This window comes from Artemia sp. Qi Xiang Cuo, chromosome 5, assembly GCF_049724085.1.
Source record: "Artemia sp. Qi Xiang Cuo chromosome 5, ASM4972408v1, whole genome shotgun sequence".
NCBI lineage: Eukaryota > Metazoa > Arthropoda > Branchiopoda > Anostraca > Artemiidae > Artemia > Artemia sp. Qi Xiang Cuo.
In genome coordinates, this window is record NC_142798.1 from 79,106,453 (window position 1) to 79,121,224 (window position 14,772).

Below are 14,772 nucleotides of genomic sequence, written 5' to 3' on the forward strand. Positions count from 1 at the left end.
TAGCAATGATCACAAATTTTCACTTATCATAATTATTGGAGAATATTGAATTCAATGTTAGCAAGTCGAATTCACAAGATACCCCCCCCCCCCCTCATTTCTTTTTTTTTCTATTTTAGATTTGGGATGATCACAAATTTTCTAAAATGGCAGTTGCATTACACCGATTTTCAGTAAAAGTGTTTAATAAACATACTAAGTTAAATTAAACTATTATAAGAATGCCCGGCAGAATTTTTAAATCAATGTTAAACGGACAAATTCCCAATATTTTTTCTCCCCTTTGTTCCTTTTTGCTACTTTAAATGTGGGATGATCACAGATTTTCTAAAATGGAAGTTGCATTTCACCGAGTTTCAATAAAAGCGTTTAATAAACATACTAAGTTAAATTAAAAGGTCATAAAAGTGCTCTGTAGAATATTGAATTTAATATTGAAAAGACGAATTCGCAGTATTTTTTTCGCCCTTTTGTTTCTTTTTTTCTGTTTTGGATTTGGAATGATCACAAATTTTATAAAATAGAAGTTGTAGTACAAATATCGACGAAGACCACACTGCCTTTCCATATCAAACAAACACAACTTAAAAACAATGGGGAAATTTTTTTTTTTTTCCAAGACAGTGCAATTTATATCGGTGAATATTTCGGCCCTATGTCCAAGGGCCGTCTTCAGCACAACACCAAAGAAAAAATATATATAAAAACAAACTTATATTAAAATACGAAGTTCAAAACTAAAAATGCTTTTTTTTAAAAACGCTTTTAAAAAAAACCTTTAAAACAGCCCCAGTATCCTCACTTCAACGAAGTTCAACCAGGACTGACAAATAAAATGATGAGAGAGGATGAATTCATTCAAACGAAATAAAATGAAATTATTAACTGCAAGTTTTCAAAGCTAATCCTGCTTTTTTAGCAGCCAGTCTCAAAGGCCTTTTTGTAACGGGTTCAATACTATTGTCAATTGGTTTAATAAAATATTTTGTTAGATCATTTTTAATTAAATTTGAGTATAAAGAATTCAGTGAATATTCTCCTAAGTCCCTACTTAAGGAAATATTTTTATTTATTTTGAGCCTAATTTCCATGGATTCCCGGACCACCTGTTTTATTCCCAAATCACTACTAATGAGAGAAGATTTTTCAAAAAGTATTTTGTGGCTGGGGTTATCAAATATATGGCTAGCTAAAGCAGAATCAAAGGAGTTATTAGAACTATTAGCAATCAACGCTTTGTCTATGTCTTCTTTATGCTGTTGTATCTATTTTTCTAGATTCTGATGAGTTTTGCCAATGTAGTAATTGCCACAATCGCATGGTATTTGATAAACCCTCTTTGGCAAGTAACTGGGGTTTTATCTTTACCGGAGTTTAAGAAATTTGTAATTTTAAAATTATTGGTGAAAACTAAATACAGATTGTTTTTTGTGCAAATATTTTTTATTTTTGTGGTGATTCTTGGGATGTACGGAAGATAAATTATATTAGAGGGTTTTTCCGGAGGTTTTTTTTAGTAAATTGATCAGTAGGATCATGAGTGATCGGTTTATATGTACTTGTGTCTTTTAAAAGTGAAAAGTTTTTGTTGTCATAGTCTACCGTATCCATGACAACGAGTGAGTAGCCAAAAAAAGGCTAAGTCTCCTACCACTTTCACACGAAAAAATTAGTCTGTTTCCGACTGTTTCCATCAAAGTGCATTGAAACAAACGGAAATAAAGCTAATGCAGAAACAAGCTAGACAAGCTAAGGCAGAAATAAGTTGGAGGAGCTTTTTGTTCACGAAGACCAGAAATGATCTGCGATAAGCTTACTGGTATATTCTGTCTACTGTGATGACAACAAAATCTTTTCACTTTTAAAAGACACAAGTACATATAAACCGATCCTACTGATCAATTTACTAATAATATTATAAATGAATTAAAACAGCTAAAAAAGAATGGTAAAATCACACCACAATTATACAACAAATTTTACCCCCGTGGTAGTTTCTGTCAAAAATTTTACGGCTAACCAACACTGCATAAACAATGCAGTCCCCTAAGACCTATTGGAGTATATATTACAGTCCCCGCTTCCAATATGGGAAAATGACTTTGCACAACTTTCAAAAGTCTGCTGTATACACAAAATTTCTGTATTAGTAATCTAGCAGAATTGGTTAAAAAACTTAATAACACAAGTATTTCAGAAAACACAATAATTAGTAGTTTTGATATTGTTTCCATGTACACGAATATAGATGTGGCTACTTCTGAGCAATTATTAAAAACCAAAATAGAAGAAAATTATCACTTAATCGAAGATTCAGCGACAGGGATTGATGGTGAAGTTTTATTTAATCTTGTTAAAATCTGTAGTAAGTTTTCAATGTATTTTCAGTTTAGTGATTCCTTTTATCAACAAAGAAATGGGTTACCAATGAATGCAGCTCGATCAGGCCGACTTGTATATATTTATGTCAATAACTTTTAAAATTGGGCCGTAAATTCTTATTTTTTAAAACATTTCTGGTGGGATTGTCATACGGATGACATTATTTCAATTTGGACTTATGGGGAAATTGAACTTCGGAGTTTCCTGGATCATCTTAATACTTATTATAGAAATTTGTAGTTTACCCTAGAAATTGAATTTGAAAATAAACTACCATTTTTAGATGTGCTAATTATCCGTAATGCTAATAATTTTGACTTCACTATCTATAGAAAACCCACACAAGACTCTAGATATCTTCATTTTAATTCAAATCACCCCCACAAGTTAAAAGAGCAGTTGTAACTTCTCTCATTGACCGTGCCCTGAACATTTGCTCCGATTCATACATAAAAGCAGAAATAAATTTTATCAGAGATATTCTTTTTGGCAACGGATACCCCGTTCCTTTTATCAATTAAATAAAAAAAAAAAGTTTTTTAAACTGAAAGTAAGGAGCGACAATAAAACTTAATATACACAGAAAGTATTCCGTATATGAAAGGGGCTGTCCCCTCCTCAACGCCGCGCTCTTTGTGCTAAAGTTTTTTATTGTTTAAAAAAATAAAGTTGTGAGAAAGTCGAACCTTAGCGTAAGGAGCGAGGCGTTGAGGAGGGGACAGCCCTTTCATATACGGAATAATTTCTGTTCGTTTTAAGTTTTAATGTCGCTCCTTACTTTCAGTTTAAAAACTTGTTTTTTTTATTTAATTTCTGATCGTTTTTTAGTTAATGCAGCTTTTATTTGCATAAAAATTTTACTTTTCTTTTGCTAAATGGATGTCTTTACAAATTAACTTGCGTAACTAACTTCTATATTGGTATATTTTTCTTCTGGCAAAAAATACAAAGTTGCAGATTTTTGCAGATATGAGCTTGAAACCTATGTAATGGGGTATTCTGATACGCTGAATCTGACGGTGTAATTTTCATTAAAATTCTTTCACTTTTAGGGGATGTTTCCCCCTTCTTTAAAAAATCGAGTAAATTTTCTCAGGCTCGTAGCCTTTGATGAGTAATACTAAACTTAATAAAATTTATATATTTAGGATCAGCATTAAAAACACATTCTTTTGATAAATTTATTGACATCAAAATTTCGTTTTTAAAAGTTTCGATTACTATTGAGCCGTATCGCTTGTTTTTTTATTATTTTTTTTATTACGTATATGTTATTACTTATATGAAGGGGTTCTCCCCTTAGTCAATACCACGCTCTTTACGTTAAAAGTTAAAAAAAATTTTGATTCATAAACACCTGAATCACAAAGGCCGTTTAATTAGAATAGATAGCTCTTTTTAAAGCACTAAAAAAAAACTGTAGTGTAAAGAGCGAGGTATTGACTTGGGGGAGAACCCCCTCACATACGTTATAATTTTTGTTCGTTTTAAGTTCTAATATTCCTTCTTACATTTCAGTTGAAAAAACTTGTTTTTTTTTATTTAATTTCTGATCGTTTCTTAAATAATGCTTGGAAATCCGGCGCCCCCTTCAGAGAAATGTCCCTTACCCCAAAGAGACATCCTCCACGGACATATTCTCCAGAGTAACCCCCTCCTCTAGCCCCCCCCTCCAGAAAAAATCCTTCCTGAAAATGGTTGTATACTTCCCAATAACCAATAAATAATGCTGGCAAGTCCGGCGCCCCCTTCATGGCAATTTCCCTTCCCCCATGAAAACTGCCTTCAGGAACAGATCCTCCAACATAACCACCGACCCACCCTTCCCTCCCACTACCAGAAAAAACCCTCCTGAAAACTTCTGTATACTTCCCAATAACCAATACTATATGTTAACATTGGGTAAAGTTCATAACTTTTAGCCCTCCCTCTGGGAACTTCGGGGGATTAAGTCATCCTAAAAGACATATTTATCATATTTCTGACCCTGCTGAACAAAATGGCTATCTCAAAATTTTGATCGGGTGACTTTGGGAAAAAAATAAGCGTGGGAGGGGGCCTAGTTTCCCTCCATTTTTTTTGGTCACTTAAAAAGGGCACTAGAACTTTTAATTTCAGTTCCAATGAGCCCTCCCATGATATTCTAGGACCACTGGGTCAAGACGTTCACCCCTGGGGAAATAAAAAAACAAACAAAAACACAAAAAAACAAATAAACACGCATCCGTGATCTTTCTTCTGGCAAAAAATGCAAAATTCCACATTTTTGTAGATAGGAGCTTGAAACCTCTACAGTAGGGTGCTCTGATACTCTGAATATGATGGTGTGATTTTCATTAAGGTTCTATAACTTTTAGGGGTTTTTCCCCCTTTTTTTGAAAATCAGCCAAATTTTCTCAGGCGCGTAACTTTTGATGGGTAGCACTAAACTTGATGAAAGTTATATATTTGAAATCAACATTGAAATCTGATTCTTTTGATATATCTATTGGTATCAAAAACCCGTTTTCTAGAGTTTCGGTTACCATTGAGCCGGGTCGCTCCTTACTTACAGTTCGTTACCACGAACTGTTTGATAATACGATTAACCGTAGACTAAAAAGACATTTTCGTAAAATCAACGATATTTCACAATGTGAGGCTCCGGAAAAACCCTCTAATATAATTTATCTTCCGTACATCCCAAGAATCACCACAAAAATAAAAAATATTTGAACAAATGACAATCTGTATTTAGTATTCACCAATAATTTAAAAATTACAAATTTCTTAAACCCCGGTAAAGATAAAACCCCAGTTACTCGCCAAAGAGGGGTTTATCAAATACCATGCGGTTGTGGCAATTACTTCGTTGGCAGAACTCATCAGAATCTAGAAAAACGGATACACCAGCATAAAGAAGACATAGACAAAGCGTTAATTGCTAATAATTCTAATAACTCCTTTGATTTTGCTTTAGCTAGCCATATATTTGATAATCCCAGCCACACAATACTTTTTGAAAAATCTTCTCTCATTAGTAGTGATCTGGGAATAAAACAGGTGGTCCGGGAATCCATCGAAATTAGGCTCAAAATAAATAAAAATATTTCCTTAAATAGGGACTTAGGAGAATATTCACTGAATTCTTTATACTCAAATTTAATTAAAAATGATCTAACAAAATATTTTATTAAATCAATTGACAATAGTATTGAACCCGTTACAAAAGGGCCTTTGAGACTGGCTGCTAAAAAAGCAAGATTAGCTTTGAAAACTTGCAGTTAATAATTTCATTTTATTTCGTTTGAATGAATTCATCCTCTCTCATCATTTTATTTGTCAGTCCTGGTTGAACTTCGTTGAAGTGAGGATACTGGGGCTGTTTTAAAGGTTTTTTTTAAAAGCGTTTTTAAAAAAAAGCATTTTTAGTTTTGAACTTCGTATTTTAATGTAAGTTTGTTTTTATATATATTTTTTCTTTGGTGTTGTGCTGAAGACGGCCCTTGGACATAGGGCCGAAATATTCACCGACTTAAATTGCACTGTCTTGAAAAAAAAAAAAAAAAAAAAAAATTCCCTATTGTTTTTAAGTTGTGTTTGTTTGAAGTTGTAGTACACCGATATTCAATAAAAGCATCTAAGAAACTTTCTAAGTTAAACTAAAATATTATAAAAACCCTCTGGAGAATACTGAATTCAAAGTTAAAAAGAGGAATTCGCGAGATTCCCCCTTATTTCTTTTTTTTCTACTTTAGATTCGGGATGATCGTGAATTTTCTAAAATGGGAGTTATATTATACCGATTTTCAATAAAAGCGTTGAATAACCATGCTAAATTAAATTAAACTGTTATGAAAACGCCCAGGAGAATCTTGAATTCAATGTTCAAAAGACGAATTCACAATATTTTTTCTCCCCTTTGTTTCTTTTTTTTCCATTTTAGATTTGGGATGATCACAAATTTTCTAAAACGGAAGTTGTCTTAGACCGAGTATCAATAAAAGTGTTTAATAAACATACTAAGTTAAATTAAAATGTTATGAAATTGCTCTGGAGAATATTGAATTTAATCTCAAAAAGACGAATTCGCAATATTTTTTTCGCCTCTTTGTTTCTTTTTTTTCTGTTTTAGATTTGGGATGATCCCAAATTTTCTAAAATGGAAGCTGTAGTACACCGATTTTCAATAAAAGCGTTTAATAAACATACTAAGTTAAATTAAACTGTTATAAGAATGCCCAGGAGAATCTTGAATTCAATGTTTAAAAGAAGTCACTCCCAGTTGTTTCTTTTTTTTCTATTTCAGATTTGGGTTGATCACAAATTTTCTAAAATGGAAGTTGTGTTACACCGATTTTCAATAAAAGTGTTTAATAAGCACACTAAGTTAAATTAAAATGTAATACAAATGCCCCGGAGAATATTGACTTAAATGTTAAAATGTCAAATTCGCAATATTTTTTTTTGTCCCTTTGTTTCTTTTTTTTCTGTTTTAGATTTGGGATGATCACAAATTTTCTAAAATGGAAGTTGTATTACACCGAGTTTCATTGAAGTTACATGGTGAGACAGAGCATAAAGACATGTGCATATTCACTGAACGAGCAAGAGAGGAATTAAAACGGATTGTTGTCTATTGATTAGAAGAACCATTTGCTGGCGTATCAATTGATATTTAGTTGAAATTTCAGTGCCATACAAATAAGTATAATAGAGATATATTTTTCCAGCGACATGATTAATGTTGCTGTTCAAGTACCTGATTTATGACCCAACGGAGAAAAGGGCTATTTACGTATTATAGTGTTAGTTGTCAAAATGATTAGTCGTGTCTTTTGTCTCAGGTTGCTTTGATTTGTATAAATAAATGTTAATAATGATAATACTTTTTTGTAAATTTAGATCATTTATAGTTGTAGATAGTTATGGTTTAGGGTAAGAGCAAATTTTGGTAGCCACTTGTGCACCCAGTGTTCGACATTTCACGGATGAAAACATTTTCACCCCTTTATGTTTTCTGTCACAAAGTAAAAGTTATTGACCCTTTTTTCTATTTGTTATGACAATTGATCCCCACTACAAGCCACCCTATTCTTGTTTTCTCTGAGTTGAATCCAAAATAGGTGAATATCAGCTACATTATAAAAATCAGTGACCAAAGTGGGGGAATATAAGTTATATTAAATCGTTTCCATTCCGTAAGCACACACGAAGCAATCAAAATCCCACATAAGGTGTCGATCAGATTTTATCTAATATTAAAAATATCCAAAATCAAGTGTAAAGGGCTAGGCACACGTAGCATTTCGGGAACTGATTTCAGCATCAGTGGACAAACGATAAAGGTAAGAAAAATTTTGTTGAAAGAAAAATTTATTGCGCAAAATTTTCAAAACAAAAAATCATGGACACAAATAGTCAACTGGATTTTATTAATGGTTACTTGATTGATCTCAGCTTAGTTCTCAGTTTAATTCTCAGCTCAATAGTGGGGTCTTTCACCTCAGATACCTCTAGCTGACTATTTATTTGTATCCCTATTTTTTTGTGATGATCATGATGAAAATCAGCGCTGATTTGTAAATCGGCGCCAAAACTAAAAAATCGGAATAATAACATCGGATTAACATCGGAATAATATTATTGCAACTTAAAGTGCTCAACAAAAGAAAATATTTTCAAACAATTCACTGACCTATTGCTGAAAGTACGAATTTCAGATCATTAAACAAATGGTAGAATTTACTAAGTTCAGGCTTTGCAGCATAAATGATAAGTTCAAGATTCATGCAAGAGGCCTAGCTTTTAGAGCAGAAACTGATGTTGAGAGATGTTTGATCTTGTCAAATGTATAGTTATCAGATGATATCAGTAAATCAGTTCAGGATACTCAGTCATCTCTTGTAATGAAGAAAAATGAACTTAAACAGAAAGGATTTAAAGCCTAACGATGGTCTGCTACATTGACGAATTCGGCGAGAAGGGGAAAATAGATTGGTCCCGACATAATAGATGTTGGCTGTTATGTACAGCTATCTAACTTCACTGTGCTTATAACTGAGAAAACATTTTTCCTCTGTCCTTTTCCTTTTTTTTTGGTGTGATGTTTATTACATGGCTTCTAGCAGGGTATTATTTCCTTTTTTGCGAGGAAAAGCTTATTTAGTGTGATTTTTAGTTGCAAAGAAAAGTATGAGTGTCTACTATTTCTTTTGTTTTCATTATTTCAGGAGGGGAAGACAAAAGGGGCTGTACCCTTCTTGGGGAAGACGGAAGGGTGTAAAATAAATATTTGATAATGGTTGATTGGGTTTGTGGAGTATCTGTATCGAGGCTAGAGGAATTTGAAAGAAATTATCTTTAATAATGTTTTCAAGCACCTCTAGTTTGTGATAAGAATAAAATTCCCAAATTCTGTTCTTGTCCCTCGGAAGAAACATTTGGACTCTTGTTAAATAGTCCCTAAAAGTCCTAGTACACGAAAAATATCCTTTTGAAACTGTCGTTATTGGAGGAGCGGACAAATTGAAAATTCTCTTCGTAAATCATACATAGATATCTCTTGGTATGTGAGGCCTTTTTGGATGAAAATTCTGCAAGTAAAACAAATATCGATAATTAATATTTTTGTGTATATAGAATATGACAAAAATATGATGGTTTAGCGATTACGGTAAAAATACATGGATAAAAAAGGAGTTCTTATCCCTATATACCGAAATGGTTTCACAAAATGAACTACTGAAAGTGCCAAGTGTAATGTCGGATCTTCGAATGTCGCTTATGATCCTTGATGACTTAAATCTTAATTTAATAGACAGTCTCCCGTTTAGCCAGCAAGGAGTTCACAAGCATGTCCTGTGTCCTTTATAGTGTAAGCAATCATACGGTGAAAACCCAGTGTATCTTATTCCGATTCCAGTATCTAAAGCCTATTCTTCTCTTATTGACAATATTTTTGCAACGGATCCATGTGAGGCTGCATTTGTGCAGGGTTGCTACCCAGGGAAAAATCACTAGATTTTAGTTATATTTTGGTTGATTTAGTGATTTTCTTCAATAATCTAGTGATTTATGTGCTGAATGAGTGATTTACTATTTTAGGGAATATAGAAAATCACTAGAAATAGTGATAAATCACTAGGGGTAGCAACTCAGCATTCGTGGTTATGGCAGATTTGTTACCCCACTGTTTTAAAAGGCCTGATCAAAAAATTGAAACGATAGTCACTAAAGCTAATCCCATAAAAAGGAGAAGTTACTCAAAACACATTTAACAAGGTTAAAATCAAATTTTAGTTATAAAGACTAGATTGACGTTATTTTCTTAGATAAACAAAATGCATAGAATTCATTCCAAAAGAAATTAAATGAGAAGTTGGATCTTTGTTGTCCTTATAAAATTTGCACCAGAAGAGACTTTCACATAAAAAGTACCATTTATAAGCCTCTCACTCTTAAAATCTATTCATGGGAAAAAAAATCTACCATATAAGAGAAGAAGGAAATACCCTTTAGACCATAAATATAAAATGTTTCGAAATCTATAAAATCTGCTAACTTAAATTCTGAGAATAGGTAAATATAGTAAATATAGGTAAACATAGTAAATATAGTAAATATAGGTAAATATAGTAAATATAGGTAAATAGGTAAATATAGGTAAGAATAGGTAAATTCTGAAAGTAGGAATTGAATCAAGCAACAATCGAAAGAAAAATCATGGTTGTAGCGGCAGCTGCAACCTAGTAAAGAGCGAACCACAGCTCATACTTATCAAAAGTTGAAAGACGTCTTTTCAAAAAAAACTGTCTAGTGAAAAAAAATAACCATTTGACACTGAATCAGGAATGGTAACTATTGTATCAGTTAATCTTAGAAGTAAAAGTTTATTGCAAAAAGAATTTATAGTGATTTCTAAAAAGAGCCAGAAACCCCTTGAAAATGGCGTCAAATTGAAATAAAAAGTACATCATTGGAATCACAGTCTTCCACCTTGAACACCAAGGAAAACGACTTTTTTGCTTGGGTTGCACTGATCTATCTCCTTTTTTTTCTTTCTTTTTTTTCTAGAAGGGCTAGGGGGTGGCCCGAGCATCATAGAGAGGTGCGTAATAGCTCATTCAAAAGGGTATTAAATTTTTAAGTGACCGAAAAGACTGGAAGGATAATAGCCCCCCTCCCTACAGACCCCCGCCCCCCAACAAGTCCTATAAAAATTTTGAGATAGCCATTTTGTTTAACATTCTTCGAAGGTCCAATATATATGGTTTTGATGATGATATGACCCTCCAGAGTCCCTGGGGAACGGCTGTATGTGGAATCGGGCGTAACGGTATCGTGCGTATTGGTATCGCATGTACCATATCGGGAATATCGGTATCCGCTGTTGTTTTTTCAGTCATTTTCTAGGTTCATTTTTTTAAAGCATGTCCCGGCAAGGTATCATGGTTGCAGCGGCAACTGCAACCCAGTAAAGAGCGACCCACAGCCCATAGTAACCAAAAGTTAAAAAACGCGTTTTGAAAAAAACTGCCTAGTGAAAAAAAATTCCCACCTGACACTGACTCAGGAAAGTTAACTATTATTTCGGTTGGTTTGAAAAGTAAAAGTTTATTGCAAAAAGAAATTTATGGTGATTTCGGGAAAAAAAAAAACCTGAAACCCCTCGAAAATAGCGTCAGATCAAAATGAAAAGTGTACTATTGGAATCAAAATGGTCAAAACCTAGTACAGGGAAGTTACAGTCCCTGAACAACAAGGAAAATCACTTTTGCATCGGTAGCACTGATCTGTCTCCCGTTTTTTGGTTTTTTTTTCAACAGGTCTAGCGGGCTACTACAACATCATAGAGAGATTCTTAATGGCTCATTTAAAAGCTATTTCTCATATCTACGTACTTTTTATAAATTCTGCCATCTGCAAGTGCCATATGACACTAAAATGGTACTTTTTGTTCTACTTCTCAAAGAGATGCACCGCGAACATGTTACAACAATCAACATAGTTTGAACTTCAAGAGTAACTAGAAGTTTCTTGAGCATCATTTTAAATTTGACATGACTAGAAAAAAGGATTTGGATTCAAAGATCCCTTTCCCTGTGTTCATACCTGAGAATGGGGTAGAAATTACAAACGATTTCTTCGTACAGTTCATAGCATAGGCTATATGGTTACTTTATTTTCAATTTTCTTAGCTAAAATGTCTAGCCAATTAAAATCAACTTGGTGGACTGTGATGAAAAAGTTGAGAGCCATGGCTAATTAATAAAAAAATCCAAGAGAGATAGCCTGAGTGACAGGCAAAGCTGGCATAGGTCCTTTTTCAGAATTGTATAAAAATGATGTCATTACATTTATTGACAGATAGTCTATCATCCATCCATCCTGGGGCAGAACTAAGGTTGATAGGCATTGAGTAACTTTAATTCAAATAGTATATCAGTTCTGTGAGCCATTTGAAGGCGATTGGAGATCCAAAATATTTTTTTTTTTTTTTTTTCAAAATATGAGTGATTAATTTTTGAAAATTTGGTGTTCTTATATGGCAAAAGAAATATTGTATTCTAGGAAGTATTTTCAGTGCTAATTACTAAATGTCTAAAAGTGGCCTACTTTTTCCATATTCTCTAGGGAGTGATTTCTGCTATTTATCAACTGTTTTGGTGAATAGCGGAAATATACTGTTCTTTGATTTAAGGGGGAAATGCAAGTTTTTGATAAACTGAGTAGGGAAAGAAAAATGGAAAAACTATTTATATAAAAAAAAAACAATTAAAACGGTGGGATGGTACATAGGATGCAAAGTGGTTACAGCTTCTCTTCATAAGGGTTTAAAATTTAATTCGTGCCAAAAAAATTATTATATTCGGAATAAACCTAAAAAATAGGCATCGAGTGGTATGTTCACTTGAATCATAGGTCATATTTGTGAATACTTTCAACTGAAACTAAGAAGTGACATTAAAACTTAAAACGAGCGTACATTATTCCGCATAAATAAAAAAGACCACGGCAGCGTTGTTTCTGCATTAAATTCTAATCAAATACGAACAAAGATTAATTAAAAAAAAAGTATTCCAAGGGAAGTAAAGAGCGAAGTTGAAACTTAAAACGGACAAAAATTATTACTTAACAGCCTATTTAATATATATTAATATAACTAGTATAAATAAACCAACTAATTATGTTTCCCTATGCTTTTAGGGTTATACAAAACTAGGCTTTACTGAAAAAAAAACAAAATAATATAGGACTTTGGGTACAGTAAAAGCAAACCAATTAAGGACACTTTTTATAGAATCAATCCCTTTTAGGATCAATCCCTTTTAAGAAAAAGCAACAATCCATTTTAGGATTTTTTTATTTTTTTACCTTTATTTTGGTGTCACTTCTGCACAATGGCACAGTCCAATAGCTGGCTCTCGTTTTGGTTCTGAAAAGGACATGCCATGATTACTTTGTACACAAGTTCAAATTAAAGTCATCTTGATAATTTTAGGACTAAAGACTAGCTTTAGAATTTGTATCATAGGTTGAAATTCACTGTTGTGTAGAGAGAAATAATTAGATTTCCAGAGTTCATATTACGTCTTATTTGATCTTCATTTCCAGTGATACTAAAGCATATTTCTTCCAATATAAGAGTATTTATTTTCCACTATTGGCTTTAAAACAGGTGAAAGGGAACCAATGCATGATGAATTAGTCAAGCTTGCATACTCGTTTCGCAATTACTTTATAGCTATTAAAAAATTTTAAGTTTTTACATTCATGTTTTTAGACTAATTGTGATTGCGTGCTAAATGTTACCGATGTTACAACTGGTTTTAGACTATGAAAAGCTTTATAGATTCGTTTAGCGTGGTCAGGCTAGATACTCATTTTTGACTATTAAATCAATAATCCTGTTTTTTATGCTTGACTTTTGTGTTTTCAGTAAAGCGCTAGTTTTGTATTATCCTAAAAGCGTAGGAAAACATAATTAGTTGGTTTATTTGTACTAATTATATTAGTATATATTAAATAGGCTGTGAAGTAATAATTTTTGTCCGTTTTAAGTTTCAACTTTGCTCTTTACTTCCCTCGGAAAAACTTTGTTTTTTTAAATTAATAAAACAATATACCCAGAATTTATCATAAATAATAGTAGTGGTTGAGTTATAATAGTGGTTGAAATAATAGTGGTTGAGTTCAAAGAGAAGACTAGTATTGCAGAATAATATAACTTTTGATTACAGGGTCAACACTTGATTACAACACTAGTACAGGGTCTTCTTGAAAAACCCCTGGCTGCAGCTGAGGGTCGCCGTGAAAGAACTTTTTTTTTGAAAAGCTAAATCCGTCTCGTATGTTTTCCCAGGCAATGGTTGAGTGATAGTTTGTATTTTATTTGTGATTTTATTGTGTGATTTTGTTTGTGATTATTTGTGATCTTGCCTGTTGTTCTTTTCCTATTTTGTGCTAGTTACTCCATTATAACACCCTTGTGTCTTTTTATGGGAAAATAAAAATTATCATTAATTTATTAAAATATGTTGCAAGATTTTGTATGTGTAATTTCTGTTCCATGGCTTCATATTTTTAATACGTCCATAGCATCAAATTATCCAATTTTCTAAGAAAGGCCATAAGACAGATTCATTTAATTATTGGCCGAATTACTAACAAAAAAAAACTTAATATAAACACATCCCCTCTGAAATGCCACAGCCCCCCAATTGATTACCACATTATTAATAAAATTAATAATAATGTTTGTAGTAATAAGTTAATGATTCTCTAAGTGACAAAAATCAGTTATCGACCTATTTTATGACATAAAAAAAGACCTTTGACTCGATAATTCACAAAATTTTACTTGAAAAAAAGAAGAATGCAGGGATTATATGCAGTTTCTTAAATGATAAAGTTTTGTATAATATACAAAATAAAATTTTGATCGGACTTCTTTGAGGAAAAAAGAGGGGTGGGAGGGGGTTTAGTTGCCCTCCTATCCTTTTCGGCATTCAATAGGGCCACTAGAACTTTAAATTTCCGTCCGAATGAGTCCTTTCCAGATATTATAGGACTATTGGTTCGATGCGAAAATCCCTGGGGAAAAAAAAAAAAAATGAATAAACAAACAAATAAACACGCATCCGTGATCTTTCTTCTAGCAAAAATGCAAAATTCCACGGTTTTGCAGACGGGATCTTATAACTTATACAATAGGGTTCTCGGATACGCTGAATCTGATGGTGTGATTTTCAATAGCTTGACTTTTCATTACTTGACTTTTAGGGGGTATTTCTTCCTTTTTTCGAAAATTACGCAAATTTTCTCTGGCTCTTAGATTTTGATGAGTAACGCTAAAACTAGTGAATCTTATATATTTAGAATCAGCATAATGATCAAATTCATTTGATA

The 14,772-nt window shown here is 32.7% G+C and overlaps 1 protein-coding gene across 2 annotated transcripts in view; it reads left to right on the plus strand.

Moving 5' to 3' along the window:
* LOC148952578 (uncharacterized) overlaps window positions 1-7,249 on the plus strand; it is a 97,854-nt gene extending 90,605 nt beyond the window's left edge. For both annotated transcript variants that reach the window (XM_089089959.1, XM_089089960.1), the window contains exon 4: window positions 6,861-7,249. In XM_089089959.1, coding sequence (XP_088946085.1) covers window positions 6,861-7,004 — 144 coding nt within the window. In that variant the 3' untranslated portion in view covers window positions 7,005-7,249. The remainder of the gene's footprint in view (window positions 1-6,860) is intronic.
* The last annotated feature ends 7,523 nt before the right edge of the window (window positions 7,250-14,772 follow it).